This window comes from Oncorhynchus nerka, linkage group LG12 (assembly GCF_034236695.1).
Source record: "Oncorhynchus nerka isolate Pitt River linkage group LG12, Oner_Uvic_2.0, whole genome shotgun sequence".
Taxonomy (NCBI): domain Eukaryota; kingdom Metazoa; phylum Chordata; class Actinopteri; order Salmoniformes; family Salmonidae; genus Oncorhynchus; species Oncorhynchus nerka.
Window position 1 is genome coordinate 30137452 of NC_088407.1, and position 15099 is coordinate 30152550.

General features: G+C 41.5%; 1 protein-coding gene across 2 annotated transcripts in view; it reads left to right on the forward strand.

Moving 5' to 3' along the window:
• Nucleotides 1-7860, forward strand: part of sec24d (SEC24 homolog D, COPII coat complex component) — a 35710-nt gene extending 27850 nt beyond the window's left edge. For both annotated transcript variants that reach the window (XM_029674541.2, XM_029674540.2), the window contains exons 14-23: nucleotides 100-216; nucleotides 373-543; nucleotides 1013-1109; nucleotides 1339-1484; nucleotides 2313-2451; nucleotides 3544-3662; nucleotides 4089-4268; nucleotides 5153-5344; nucleotides 5503-5592; nucleotides 6489-7860. In XM_029674541.2, coding sequence (XP_029530401.1) covers nucleotides 100-216; nucleotides 373-543; nucleotides 1013-1109; nucleotides 1339-1484; nucleotides 2313-2451; nucleotides 3544-3662; nucleotides 4089-4268; nucleotides 5153-5344; nucleotides 5503-5592; nucleotides 6489-6629 — 1392 coding nt within the window. In that variant the 3' untranslated portion in view covers nucleotides 6630-7860. The remainder of the gene's footprint in view (nucleotides 1-99; nucleotides 217-372; nucleotides 544-1012; nucleotides 1110-1338; nucleotides 1485-2312; nucleotides 2452-3543; nucleotides 3663-4088; nucleotides 4269-5152; nucleotides 5345-5502; nucleotides 5593-6488) is intronic.
• The last annotated feature ends 7239 nt before the right edge of the window (nucleotides 7861-15099 follow it).

Below are 15099 nucleotides of genomic sequence, written 5' to 3' on the forward strand. Positions count from 1 at the left end.
ACAATGAAATGCATTCATGTGCACACCTTCTTATATTAGCACACTTTTGTTATCTCTCTCGTCTGTCTCTAGTGTGATATTTATTTTTGTCCTCTCCAGGCAGCAGAATGCAGCGGCAAGCTGTTCATCTTCCACTCCTCCATCCCCACCGCCGAGGCCCCTGGGAAACTGAAGAACAGGGACGACAAGAAGTTGATAAACACAGAGAAGGAAAAGGTGAAGCAAAATTGGCAGTATTTAAACATTTGTATTGAAAACGCAGACTTTAAGTGCACCATATCATCGGATATCACATTTCTTTTGAGTGTTTGAGATATCCATAGCCTGCTTTCTAACGTGTGTGTCTTGTTTGGGTCCCTTGCGGTGTCCTAGACTCTGTTCCAGCCTCAGAAGGCTGTCTATGAGCAGCTGTCCAAGGACTGTGTGTCTCAGGGCTGCAGCGTGGACCTCTTCCTCTTCCCCAGCCAGTACGTGGACATCGCCACCATGGGAGACGTTGCCACACACACAGGAGGCTCCGTCTTCAAATACAGCAACTTCCAGGTACGTACACATTACACACGCAGCCGAGGACAGATGCCACAACAAAACATCTAAATATTTTGTTACTGGGTGTACATTGGCAGCTAAGAGCTGAGTTGCAGTGCACAGTCCATAAAGTAAAATAAACCAATAAAGAAATAATGTGATAATGTGGAGGGAGGGAGGGAGGAACTTAGTCACAGCCTCTGGAGCCTAGGTCCGAGTCAGGCACCACCACCAAACATGGCATGGTAAAACGGGAAAGTTTCCCCAGAGTGCTCCTAGTATGCCACAGAAAATTGGATTTTGTCCAAACTGCCATTTGAGTCCATCAGTTATGTTATTGAACACATGTGATGTATCAAATGACCTTAAATGCATTAGAGCCAGAATCACATTGATCTTGGCCCTGGTACAATAGTCCATGGAGAGTAAATTGGGGAAACTCTGACACCTTGTGGTTGACTGTAGCACTACCTGTGTATTTCAGGTGGAGAGGGATGGACAGCATTTCCTGAGTGACCTGAGGAAGGATGTGGAGAAGGCCATCGGGTTTGATGCCATCATGAGAGTCCGCACCAGCACAGGTAATTCAGCCATCTATTATGTGTATGAGCTCATTTCATTGCCCTTGTATGTACTCAGGAACCCCAAAATATGTAGTCTCGATTGTAGGATTTTTTTGTTGTTTACAACGCTGCCAGATAATAAATTATTAATTGATTCAAATTTGAGGTAAAATTGGTTTTAATACTGCTGGACTGTAGTGGCGTGCCAAGATACTTACTAATATGTTTCCCTTGTCTCTCCTTCCAGGCTTCAGGGCTACAGACTTCTTTGGTGCCATCCACATGAACAACACCACAGACGTGGAGATGGCTGCCGTGGACTGTGACAAGGCTGTGACGGTGGAGTTCAAACACGATGACACACTTAGCGAGGAGACGGGCGCTCTCATGCAGGTCTGTGTCTCGCACACCACTCCAAAAAAATCTAAACGAACACTGAATCTGATTTTAGAGGGGTTACCACTAATAGATATTTAGGCTCACTGCAAAGTAGGTATTTGACTCCAACCAAAATAAAAAATATGCATCCCTTTTAATAACCAGTGGTGTAAAGTCATTGAAGTTCCACTTAAGTCGTTTGAGGGTATCTGTACATTACTATTTAATTTGACAACTTTAACTCCACTACATTCTGAAAGAAAATATGTACATTTTACTCCCATACATTTTCCTACACCAAAAAGTATGTTACATTTCAAATGCTCAGGCAGGACAGCAATATGGTCCAATTCATGCACCTATCAATATAATATCTGGCGGACTCACTAAACACACATACTGCATTTATAAATTGTGTTGGCGTGTGCCCCTGGCTATCCGTAAATACAATTAAAAATAATCAGGCTGTCTGGTTTGCATAGTAAAAGGAATTTGATGTATAACATTTACTTTAACTTTTGACTTTTACTCAAGTATGACAATTGGGTACAGTGGTGGAAAAAGTACTCAAGTACATTTAAAACCAAATACTTTTAGACACATTAAGTATTTTACTGGGTGACTTTTACTTGAGTCATTTTATATTAAGGCATCTGAACTTTTACACACGTATGTACTTGTACAAGAGTACTTTTTCCAACACTGCCAATATATCCCTTTCACAATGTGTGTTTTCTGGCAAGGGTTCCACAAAGCCTTAAACATCCCACTCTGTTATGTTAGATTAAAACCCTGACAGCCTTTAGACCCACTAATGGCTTCTGTGTGTGTTCTGTTTCCCAGTGTGCATTGCTGTACACGACCATCAGCGGCCAGCGGCGTCTGCGGATCCACAACCTCAGTCTGAACTGCAGCGCCCAGCTGTCTGAGCTCTACAAGAGCTGTGAGACGGACGCCCTCATCAACTTCTTCGCCAAGTCAGGTGACTACAGCAGAGTTTTACTGTCTTTAGGCCTGTGTCAGTATGGTCCAAATGAGGGAAATATCCTGTGTATCATAAGACATTATAAATCCACTTTAAAGGCATTATGTATGTTTGCCTCATAGAAGTTACCAAAAGGTTTGATTGCAGAAGAGATGCCTCCTGGGCTTGTCCACTTGGAATGTTCATTTATGTTTCCTGTTTGAATATATTCGCTCCCTCCCATCTAGGCATATTGAATGAGATTCCGGTACAAATAATATCAGTTAAATACCACTTAGTAGTAGAACATAGCTGGCTGATGTGTAATTCTGCATTATATACAGCATACTCATACCCTATATGTACAGTGAGCTCAAAGTATTTCGACAGTGCCAATTTTCGTTGTAGTTTTGTCTCTGTACTCCAGCACTTTGGATTTGAAATTACAACACTTTTTGTACATGGGTCCCCCATTTTAGGAGACCAAAAGTATTTGGGCAAGTCAGTTATCTGTATTAAAGTAGCCAAAAGAGTATTTGGTCCAATATTCCTAGTATGCAATGATTACATCAAGCGTGTGACTGCAAATGCATCCAACTAGTTTGTAGATTGTTTCGGATGATTTAGTGCCCAATAGAAATTAATAGTAAATGTATTGTCATTTTATTTGAAACAATAATAGAATATGATTCTAAACACTTCTACATGAATCATGGTAGCATTCACATTATAGATAAACATGAATGAATTGTGAATAATGATGAGAAGGTAACGGGCATAAATATCATACCCCCCCCCCCCCCCAAATAAAATGCTAACCTCTCCTATTATTGGTCATGGTGAGAGGTTAGCATGGGTCTTGTGGGTATGATCTTTGTGCATAACTTTTCACTCATCATTATTAATGATTATCTGTAATTTTCAAAAAACTTCATGCTTCACTTTAGCTACCTTGTATATGTAAATCACCTTAAGAAAACTAAGAGGTGAGGTAACCCATATACCTCCCATAAAGTATTAGTGACAAGCAAACCCCTTGTATGAGAGCACTTCAGACAGCTTTGGTGTGGGAACACAGTTACTGACCTTCAAATGTCCTCTCCCTCCCAGCATACCGTGCCATGCTGAACCAGCCCCTGAAGACGGTGAAGGAGATCCTGGTCAACCAGGCGGCCCACATGCTGGCCTGCTACAGGAAAAACTGTGCCAGTCCCTCCGCTGCCAGCCAGGTCAGTGGCATACAACAACACAGTTAACTTGGATAGAAAACTTTATTCTCAATTTGTGACAAATTGTCTTTGTGTATGTAGGGTAATATGTGTAAGATTTCTACTAATCCAGCACTGTGAGTGTGGTGTGTAAGATTGTGGTGTGATTCACTCATAGGCCAGTGTGTGAATGCTAGAAACTGAACATGGCGCAGCATGGTCTCTAGGGACATCTCAAGGATCTAGTTTCAAAGAAGTGTACTAACATCTAGAAACGTACAGGTGCAGAGTACAAAAGTAAACTGATAAGACAGATTCCGGCACGATTGATTCCAACTGCAGTTTTATGCTTGTTTTCGTCTTTTCAAGAATTGCAAACAAACTGTTGCATCAGGGAGTCCTGTGTGTATTAGGGGTGTTCTCACTAGCTCGTCTCTCCTTGTGTAGCTGATCCTGCCTGATGCCATGAAGGTGTTCCCAGTCTACTTAAACAGCCTGTTGAAGACTGGTCCCCTGGTGGGCAGCGCTGAGCTCTCTACAGATGACAGGGCTCACCAGAGACTCAGCACCACAGCCATGGGGGTGGAGGATACCCAGCTGCTGCTCTATCCACGCCTTATCCCACTGGTGAGACAACACACTAGGCACTCTCTCCTGCCTTATCCCACTCATGAAAGTGTGTGCGCACACACACACTCTCGTCCTTTTTTACCAACTTTAAAAAAAATCTATGTTTCCTTTCTCATTGAGGCTAATGGGACCTCTTAGTAGTTTTATATCACTCTTTTCCAATCCCACTTCATGTACTCATATCAGTGCTGAGTTCTGACTACAAGTGATACAATAAAGAAACAAAAGATATTCTGTGTGGATCCCAGGCTAGCTGAAGGATTCTGAGGTAAAGAACTGTTTTACAGATGAACAGCAGAGGGCAGCCTTTCAGTGTGCGTCTCCTATAATTGAGTTGATGCATTTACTAGTTATTTGGTATTGGCATCCCTTAGGTGTGACATCCTCTTATTTGATATGCCAACTAATTCGATAAATATGATGGCAGTGTATGAGGCTGTGTTATTGCATGCCAGCACACAAACAATTACCCAGCACTTTATCAAAACCTGCCATTTTGTGGTAAGAAAAGCTCAGTAAATGGTGTCCATGAAAGACTTCTGAGAAGTGTGTTTGAGTTTAAATATATAAGTTGCCCTCAGAATAATTACATGCTTCGTAATTGTGACCAAATGTCTCAGACAATGGCAGTTGTTCTCCTTCACTTCAATTGCAGTGTTTGCTGGGAAGTGGCCAGGCATTTGTGATTCATTTGGTTTTAATTTGTGTGTCAATGTCACCAAACACTGTAATATTGCATAATTAGGGGTGGAATGGTCCTCCTAATAATATGCTGCAAACTCTGCATTACCGCTCACTCTGACCTAAATGAAAGATGGATTTAACTTGTCAGGCTCATTTCTCCAGCCTCCGCATTCCTTCATCGATTCCTTTTCTTCCAGCACAACATGGACGTTGCCAGTGACGTGGTGCCAACTCCGGTGCGCTGCTCTGAAGAGCGCCTGACAGATGCCGGCATGTTCCTGCTGGAGAATGGGTGCTCCCTCTTCCTGTGGCTGGGCCAGGCCTGCCCCCCAGAGATGATCCAGAGCATCTTCAACGTGCCCTCCCTCGCCCATGTGCCCGTTGACCTGGTGAGGACAGTAACTTCCTTAACCCCAAGCGCTACAGAAGATGGTGTTTGGAAACACCAAAGTTATTTAGATACCATTAGTTTAGATGGTTGAAAAGTTAATTTTAGACTGTGTAGAAAGCACAGCATCTCACTAATATTCATGTGTGTGCTTTCCAGAGGTCCCTACCAGAGCTGGATAACCCCCAGTCTCAGAAGCTGCGCTCCATCGTTGACTCCTTACTTGACCAGAGGCCCAGCTCCATGAAGGTACACTATTCAATGTTGGTTACTGTTACAATGCATACTTTCCTCTGGATGTCTAAACTACTTTCATATAATGAAAGAATGATATTTACATTTATTTAACTAGGCATGTCGGTTAAGAACAAATTCTTATTTACAATGACGGCCTACCAAAAGGCGAAAGACCTGCTGGGATTAAAAATATAAATAAAGGACAAAACACACATCACAAAGAGAGACTCAAGACGACAACACAAAACAGGGTACAAACATTATTGGGCACAGACAATGGCACAAAGGGCAAGAAGGTAGAGACAACAATACATCACACAAAGCAGCCACAACTGTCAGTAAGAGTGTCCATGATTTAAGAATGAATGAAGATGATTGAGATAAAACTGTCCCGTTTGAGTGTTTGTTGCAGCTCGTTCGTCGCTAGCTGCAGCGAACTGAAAAGATGAGCGACCTAGGGATGTGTGCGCTTTCGGGACCTTTAATAGAATGTGACTGGCAGAACAGGTGTTGTATGTGGAGGATGAGGGCTGCAGTAGATATCTCAGATGGGGGAGAGACCTAAATAAATAAGCAAAAACCAGTGGGGCTTGCGACGGGTATACAGAGATGACCATTTTACAGAATATCTGTTTGTTGAATTGGGAAACAAACATGTAACCAAATTGACCACAACTGTCTTAAGCCATGGACACAATATCAAATTCAACAGGCTGCTCAAGCTTACCAGGTTTTGCCTGTAAGCAATTGTCAACAAATGTAAGGAGTAGTGAAATATTTTTGCTGTCTATTCTCACTATTTATCAATTAAGTACCAGGACTGTATTACTCCAGTGCACAGTTTTATCCCTCAAGGTTGAGTGAAAAGTCATAAGCTGACTATGTCCCCATTTTTATCCCCCCCATAGCTCATGATTGTGAAGCAGAAGGACCGGTCTGAGATTATGTTCCGCCAGCACCTGGTAGAGGACAAGGGGCTCCACGGTGGAGCCTCCTACATGGACTTCCTGTGCTATGTCCACCGTGAGATCAGACAAGTCCTCACTTAACACCACCCACTGTGGATATCACCTAGCTGGGCTGGGCTAGGACCAAAACAACCAGAGGACCACACCACCTCTGACTCCAGAGCTGCCTTTCCAACACCCCTTTATCCCCATCCCCTTTATTCCACACAAACCTATGGGGCTACCGCTCGCTCTTTGTCAGTATACCAGGATCTGTGCTCCAGTCTGCATTGTACGTTTTCGTGTACTTGTACGTGTCAGTCTGACTGCTTTGTCTGTTGAATTTATGTACATTAACAATTTAACTGATTTCTATGTAAATGGGCCAATGATGGTAAAATGAATTTTGTGGGGTTCAGAACATCAGGACCACAGGGTTGGCTACATTTTGAAACGGACCATGTTTCACTATTGACCAAACCAAATGTAAATTATTTTGTGTTTTTCTGGTGCGATTTAAATTGCCAACATGTTTTAAGCACATATGCATTCTTTCCAAAATGGTAGGTTTGTCACAATTTCTCATTATTAAGGAATAGTTTTGACAATGTCACAGCACCAAATGGTAATTTAGCTACATGGACTGGAATAAACATCTGGTTGTAATGACTGAACACTGGTGCCGTGGCTATTAAATTAATGATTCACTCCACCATTTGTGATTGGATCCATTATTTTTGCCATTCCCCTCAGGAATGGAGAGGATGTGCTAGCAAGATAATTCATACAAGGCTGATTCCAGTGACAACTCACTGCTGTAAAAAAAAGGAGAAATAACCAAAATCAATTTATCTGTAAAGATGCAATTAAACATTCCACACTTAATTCATTCCAGTTATAGAACTATATGCCGTTTTGTTTTTATCAAGTTATTGCCGTTATTCATTTTAATATTATGTCAAGAATTGTGCTCTGCAAACCAATGGTTGTGTTAGTATGCGACGTGGAGGTTTTGGGGGAACTGTTCCTGTGCCAGTTAACCGTCTGCCTTAATTAAATTGTTTTTATGGTAGTAAATACTAGAGGCCATTATTCTATTCCAGTGTGATATAGATTGCATACAAACCAAATAGATTGAAAACATCTCAGGTAATTTGTGTACCTAACAATTGTGGTGCAGCGCTGGAACACAGGGGCGTTACTGTTTTAACTGGAAAGACGGAAGTGTGGCTGGAATGGATGTGTTTGAGGGAAGGGCCTTGGAGTGGTGTGCCATGTACATTTTGATCTAAAAAATCTCTTGTTTTTGATTAAATTCCTGACTATATCAAGATTGAGAGGTTGTGTGTTTTTAACTTAATTCCACTGATTCTCACTAACAATTGAGTTGGTTTAGTCTGGTGTAGAAGTTTAGTAACAAAATAATGTAATCCAACAGTAAGTAGTATGGTATAGAATACTAAATCATAAACCGTATTTTGTCATTTCGTCAACCAAAGAACATTTCAGCACAACATAACTACACACACACACACACTTAATATCAGAACACAGGGGCCCGTGAACATTCGGAGCCTTTAATTGAATCGCTGTGTAATTAGGTGAGTGCATTAAATGCCCAGTGAGCTCACTACTTGAAGTCCTTAATATCTCACTGCTAGGCCCCTACACAAATTAAACATACACTATCGATGGTAGCAGTTTCCAAGATGTAGCAAATGGCAGATTGTTGGGGTGTGAAAGAAGAACATAAATAGTTGATCTCTCTCTCTCTATATATACACACACACACAGTACCAGTCAAACGTTGACACCTACTCATTCAAGGGTTTTTCTTTATTTTTTATATTTTCTATGTTGTAGAACAATAGTGAAGACCTTTAAACTATGAAATAACACAGAATCATGTAACCAAAAAAAGTGTTAAACTGATTGGGGATGCCAGGTCATCTGTTGCAGGAATCCATCACTCTTAGTCAAATAGCTTCAATGCCATACAACACTCCTTCCGTGGCCTCGGACTGCTCTTAAACACTAGTAAAAAACAAATGCATGCTTTTCAACCTTTCGCTGCCTGCACCCGCACGCCCGACTAGCATCACCACCCTGGATGGTTCCGACCTAGAATATGTGGACATCTATAAGTACCTAGGTGTCTGGCTAGACTGTAAACTCTCCTTCCAAACTCATATCAAACATCTCCAATCCAAAATCAAATCTAGAATCGGCTTTCTATTTCGCAACAAAGCCTCTTTCACTCACGCCGCCAAACTTACCCTAGTAAAACTGACTATCCTACCGATCCTCGACTTCGGCGATGTCATCTACAAAATGGCTTCCAACACTCTACTCAGCAAACTGGATGCAGTTTATCACAGTGCCATCCGCTTTGTTACTAAAGCACCTTATACCACCCACTACTGTGACCTGTATGCTCTAGTTGGCTGGCCCTCGCTACATATTCGTCGCCAGACCCACTGGCTCCAGGTCATCTACAAGTCCATGCTAGGTAAAGCAACACCCACCCGTAGCACGCGCTCCAGCAGGTGTATCTCACTGATCATCCCTAAAACCAACACCTCATTTGGCTGCCTTTCCTTCATATTCTCTGCTGCCTGTGACTGGAACGAATTGCAAAAATCATTGAAGTTAGAGACTTATCTCCCTCACCAACTTTAAACATCTGCTATCTGAGCAGCTAACCGATCGCTGCAGCTGTACATAGTCCATCGGTAAATAGCCCACCCAATTTACCTACCTCCATCCCCATACTGTAAGTCGCTCTGGATAAGAGCGTCTGCTAAATGACTTAAATGTAAATGTAAATGTAAATTTATTTACTTTTCTGCACTTTTACACACCAGTATCTCTACCTGCACATGACCATCTGATCATTTATCACTCCAGTGTTAATCTGCTAAATTATAATTATTCGCCTACCTCATACATTGTGTGCAAAAGGCATATAGACTTTTTAATTAAAAAAAAATCAAATTGTGTTATTGACTTGTTTATTGTTTACTCCATGTGTAACTCTGTGTTGCTGTCTGTTCACACTGCTATGCTTTATCTTGGCCAGGTCGCAGTTGTAAATGAGAACTTGTTCTCAACTAGCCTACCTGGTTAAATAAAGGTGAAATAATAGCCCTTACACAGCCTGGAGGTGTGTTTTGGGTCATTGTCCTGCTGAAAAACAAATTATAGTCCTAAGCGCAAACCAGATGGGATGGCGTATCGTTGCAGAATGTTGTGGTAGCCATGATGGTTAAGTGTGCCTTGAATTCTAAATAAATCAGTGTCACCAGCAAACCTCCATGCATCACGGTGGGAATCACACATGCAGAGATCTGTTCACATACTCTGCGTCTCACAAAGATACGGCGGTTGGAACCAAAAATCTATAATTTGGACAAATCAGACCAAAGGACACATTTCCACCGATCTAATGTCCATCGCTTGTGTGTCTTCGCACAAACAAGTCTCTTCTCATTGGTGTCCTTTAATAGTGGTTTCTTTGCAGCAATTTGACCATGAAGGCCTGATTCACACAGTCTCCTCGTAATAGTTGTTGAGCTGTGTTTTACTTGAACTCTTATTTGGGCTGCAATCTGAGGTGGTTAACTCTAATGAACTTATCCTCTGCAGCTGTCTTCCTTTCCTGTGGCGGTCCTCATGAAACATTTTCATCATAGCGCTTGATGGTTTTTGCGACTGCACTTGAAGAAACTTTCAAAGTTCTTGACATTTTCCAGATTGACTGACCGTGTCTTAAAGTAATGATGGGCTGTCGTTTCTTTTTGCTAATTTGAGCTGTTCTTGCCATGATATGGACTTGGTCTTTTACCAAATAGGGCTATCTTCTGTATACCACCCCTACCTTGTCACAACACAACTGATTGGCTCAAAGAAATTACACCTGTTAATTAAAATGCATTCCAGGTGACTACCTCATGAATCTGGTTGAGAGTGTGCAAAGCTGTCATCAAGGCAAAGGGTGGCTACGTTGAAGAATCTCAAATATAAAATTTATTTTGATTTGTTTATATGAATAGTGGTAGGCTCAGAGTACCAGAAGGTGGCAGCATTATATTATTTTTTCACCACAGGCTACTCAAATAAGAGAGTGAATTTATTATTGTTTTAGTTATTTATAATAAGGGTTACATGGAGAAAATCTGGACTCTCAAATGAAAGTGATGGCCTTCCCTTCACCAAAATATATTTGAGCTAAATCCTCCCTTGAATAAAGTGACCCTCCCCTATACCCAAAATAATAATTAAAACAAAGTGGGTAAAGACCATCTCTACCATTTACCCTCACTTTTTGGACAGTTTTAGAAACTGTTCTTCATCCTGTAAGCGTTACATGGCAATGCAGGAATTTTGATAGCACACAGGACCGCGGCCAGGTTGTGGGTTCGCAGACCACCGTCGACAAGAGTAGGGATTGAAAGATCTCCATTGTAAAAGCATTGCCGGAATCGATCATTGTATTTGCAGGTCCAAGAAAATTGGTCTTTTATAAACATTATGCAAATCTGCATAATTTTACATAACAGAATATTTGAATACCACACAAATTACAGGCTAAGAATGGACAGAGATAGGCCTGTGTTCATCTTATCCTATTTCTCCAATACCAAATCAGTGTGCCTTGTTTGCAAATAATTATATTTGAGACGTCATTATGAATCTGAGCATGGTACTTTCAAAAGTTAGGCCTACCGTTCCACCCCAGAGTAGACCTATGGGGAAAATGGAAGCTTTAACTGCTGGCTACTTTTCTTCTGTGGCTTAACCCAAAAAGAGAAGATCACAAGTGTCTCCCAAAAATCTGTCTAGGTTTAAACATCTATTGTACAGAAAGTGAATAGCTTAATCAATTGATAGTGACAGAATTCGATTGCTTCCCAAGCAAAGTACATTTTTTGTCTCCTTGGCTATAGACGGTTGTAACTCAGCCTCTGAATGTCATACAAACTAAACAATGATATCCCCATATGCATCGCTGTCATGTCTTTCCCAGGTATTTTACAGCTTGTTTCTAGCATAAAGCATTGCGGACCAAAGCGCTGTTAAAAACTGAACAAAAACATAAAACGCAACATGCAACAATTTCAACGATTTTACTGAGTTATAGTCAATTTAAATGAATTCATGAGGTGCTAATCGAGGAATCTCATATGACAGGGCAGGAGCGCAGCCATAGGCCCACCCACTTGGCAGCCAGGCCCAGCCAATCAGAATTACTTTTTTCTCTGCGGTTTTAAGGCCGGTTGGACATCCTGCAAATTCCCTAAAACGACATTGAAGGCAGCTTATGGTGGATAAATTAACATAAAATTATCTAGCAACAGCTCTGGTGGATATTCCTGCATGCCAATTGCATGCTCCCTCAAAACTTGAGAAATCTGTGGCATTGTGTGACAAAACAGCACATTTTAGAGCCTTTTATTGTCCCCGGCACAAGGTGAACCTGTGTAATGAACATGCTGTTTACTCAGCTTCGGATCTTAAGCCAAGGGGTCTGTGCTTTTTACCATTTTCTTTAATAAAAAGGTAGGCCTATGGTATACCCTCTAATACCCCCTCAATTCAAGTCTTGGTTTTAAGTCAACAGCCCTTCACTGACACGGAGGTTGGCCAAAGAGAACATGGTGGGTAGAGGAATTGACTGAAAAATCTTTGGATATAGCAGCCTATAGCCTATTTTCGTCTGTCAAACAGGTAGACCTACCTCTTTTCTTGAATATGAAAATAAGAAGAAGACAGGCTCCAACACAAATCCCTCGTTGTTAGTAAATCTAATTCAAATTAATCCGGTTTCATGACCATAAGCTGTCCATTTCCGATTGATTGTGCTGCTTCTTCAAGTTTCAGCACCACAATATATAATTTTTCCAACAATTGTTTACAGACCGATTACTTCACTGTATCACAATTCCAGTGGGTCAGAGGTTGACTATGCTTTTAAACAGCTGGGAAAATTCCCGAAAATGAGGTCATGGCTTTAGAAGCTTCTGATAGGCTAATTGACATAATTTGAGTCAATTGGAGGTGTACCTGTGGGTGTATATCAAGGCCTACCATTGCTTGACATCATGGGTAAATCAGCCAAGACCTCAGCAAAAAATTTGTAGACCTCCACAATTCTGGTTCATCCTTGGGAGCAATTTCCAAACGCCTGAAGGTACCACGTTCATCTGTACAAACAATAGTATGCAAGTATAAACACCATGGGACCACGCAGCTGTCACAACGCTCAGGAAGTAGACGCGTTCTGTCTCCTAGAGATTAACGTACTTTGGTGAGAAAAGTGCAAATCAATCCCAGAACAACAGCAAAGGACCCTGTGAAGATGTTGGAAAAAACAGATACAAAAGTATATATAACCACAGTAAAATGAGTCCTATATCGACATCACCTGAAAGGCTGCTCAGCAAGGAAGAAGCCAATGCTCCAAAACCACCAAAAAAGCCAGACTATGGTTTGCAACTGCACATGGGGACAAAGTTCATACTTTTTGGAGAAATGTCCTCTGGTCTGATGAAACAAAAATAGAACTGTTTGGCCATAGTCAGGAAGTTAAAGCTTGGTCGCAAATGGGTCTTCCAAATGGACAATGACCCCAAGGACAACAAAGTCAAGGTATTGGAGTGGCCATCACAAAGCCCTGACCTCAATCATATAGAACATTTGTGGGTAGAACTGAAAAAGTGTGTGCAAGCAAGGAGGCCTACAAACCTGACTCAGTTACACCAGCTCTGTCAGGAGGAATGGGCCAAAATTCACCCAACTTATTGTGTGAAGCTTGTGGAAGGCTAACTGAAACGTTTGACCGAAGTTTAAATTGTTTAAGGCAATGTTACCAAATACTAATTGAGTGTATGTAAACTTCTCTGCTATTATTCTGACATTTCACATTCTTAAAATAAAACTGGTGATCCCAACTGACCTATAACAGGGGATTTTTACTAGGATTCAATGTCAGGAATTGTGAAAAACTGAGTTTAAATATATTTGGCTAAAGTGTATGTAAACTTCCGACTTCAACTGTAAGTTACTAAAAATCTGTCTTATTCTGAGGTCAATAAGTCTGATAAATACATCATGGGCAAGAAACATTGATTTTAATCAAATCTACTATAGTAGTAGCAAGTTACACTACATGACAAAGTATATAAACCTAAAATATCACATTTATATAGTGGCAAGAAAAAGTATGTGAACCCTTTGAATTACCTGGATTTCTGCATACATTGGTTATAAAATTTGATCTGATCTTCATCAGTCACAACAATAGTCACAACTAGAGGTCGACCGATTAATCGGAATGGCCCATTAATTAGAGCCGATTTCAAGTTTTCATAACAATCGGAGATCTGTATTTTTGGGTGCCGATTTGCCGTTTTTTTTTTTTTTTTACACATTTAATCTTTATTTAACTAGGCAAGTCAGGTAAGAACACATTCTTATTTTCAATGACGGCCTAGGAACGGTGGGTTAACTGCCTCGTTCAGGGGCAGAAAGACAGATTTTCACCTTGTCAGCTCGGGTGATCCAATCTTGCAACCTTACAGTTAACTAGTCCAACGCAATAACGACCTGCCTCTCTCTCGTTGCACTCCACAAGGAGACTGCCTGTTATGCAAATGCAGTAAGCCAAGATAAGTTGCTAGCTAGCATTAAACGTATCTTATAAAAAACAATCAATCATAATCACTAGTTAACTACACATGGTTGATGATATTACTAGATATTATCTAGCGTGTCCTGTGTTGCATATAATCTGACTGAGCGGTGGTAGGCAGAAGCAGGCACTAAACATTAATTCAAACATCACTTTCGTGCATTTTGCCAGCTGCTCTTCGTTGTGCGTCAAGCATTGCGCTGTTTATGACTTCAAACCTATCAACTCCCGAGATGAGACTGGTGTGACCGAAGTGAAATGGCTGGCAAGTTAGCGCGCGCTAATAGCGTTTCAAACTTCACTCGCTATGAGCCTTGGGGTGGTTGTTTCCCTTGCGTTGCATGGGTAACGCTTCGATGTGGTGGCTGTTGTCGTTGTGTTGGTGGTTCGATCTCAGGGAGGAGCGAGGAGAGGGACGGAAGCTATATTGTTACACTGGCAATACTAAAGTGCCTATAAGAACATCCAATAGTCAAAGGTTAATGAAATACAAATGGTATAGAGGGAAATAGTCCTATAATAACTACCAACTTCTTACCAGGGAATATTGAAGACTCATGTTAAAAGGAACCACCAGCTTTCATATGTTGAACCTCGGCAAGACGGAGCTGCTCTTCCTCCCGGGGAAGGACTGCCCGTTCCATGATCTCGCCATCACGGTTGACAACTCCATTGTGTCCTCCTCCCAGAGCGCTAAGAACCTTGGCGTGATCCTGGACAACACCCTGTCGTTCTCAACTAACATCAAGGCGGTGGCCCGTTCTTGTAGGTTCATGCTCTACAACATCCGCAGAGTACGACCCTGCCTCACACAGGAAGCAGCGCAGGTCCTAATCCAGGCACTTGTCATCTCCCGTCTGGATTACTGCAACTCGCTGTTGG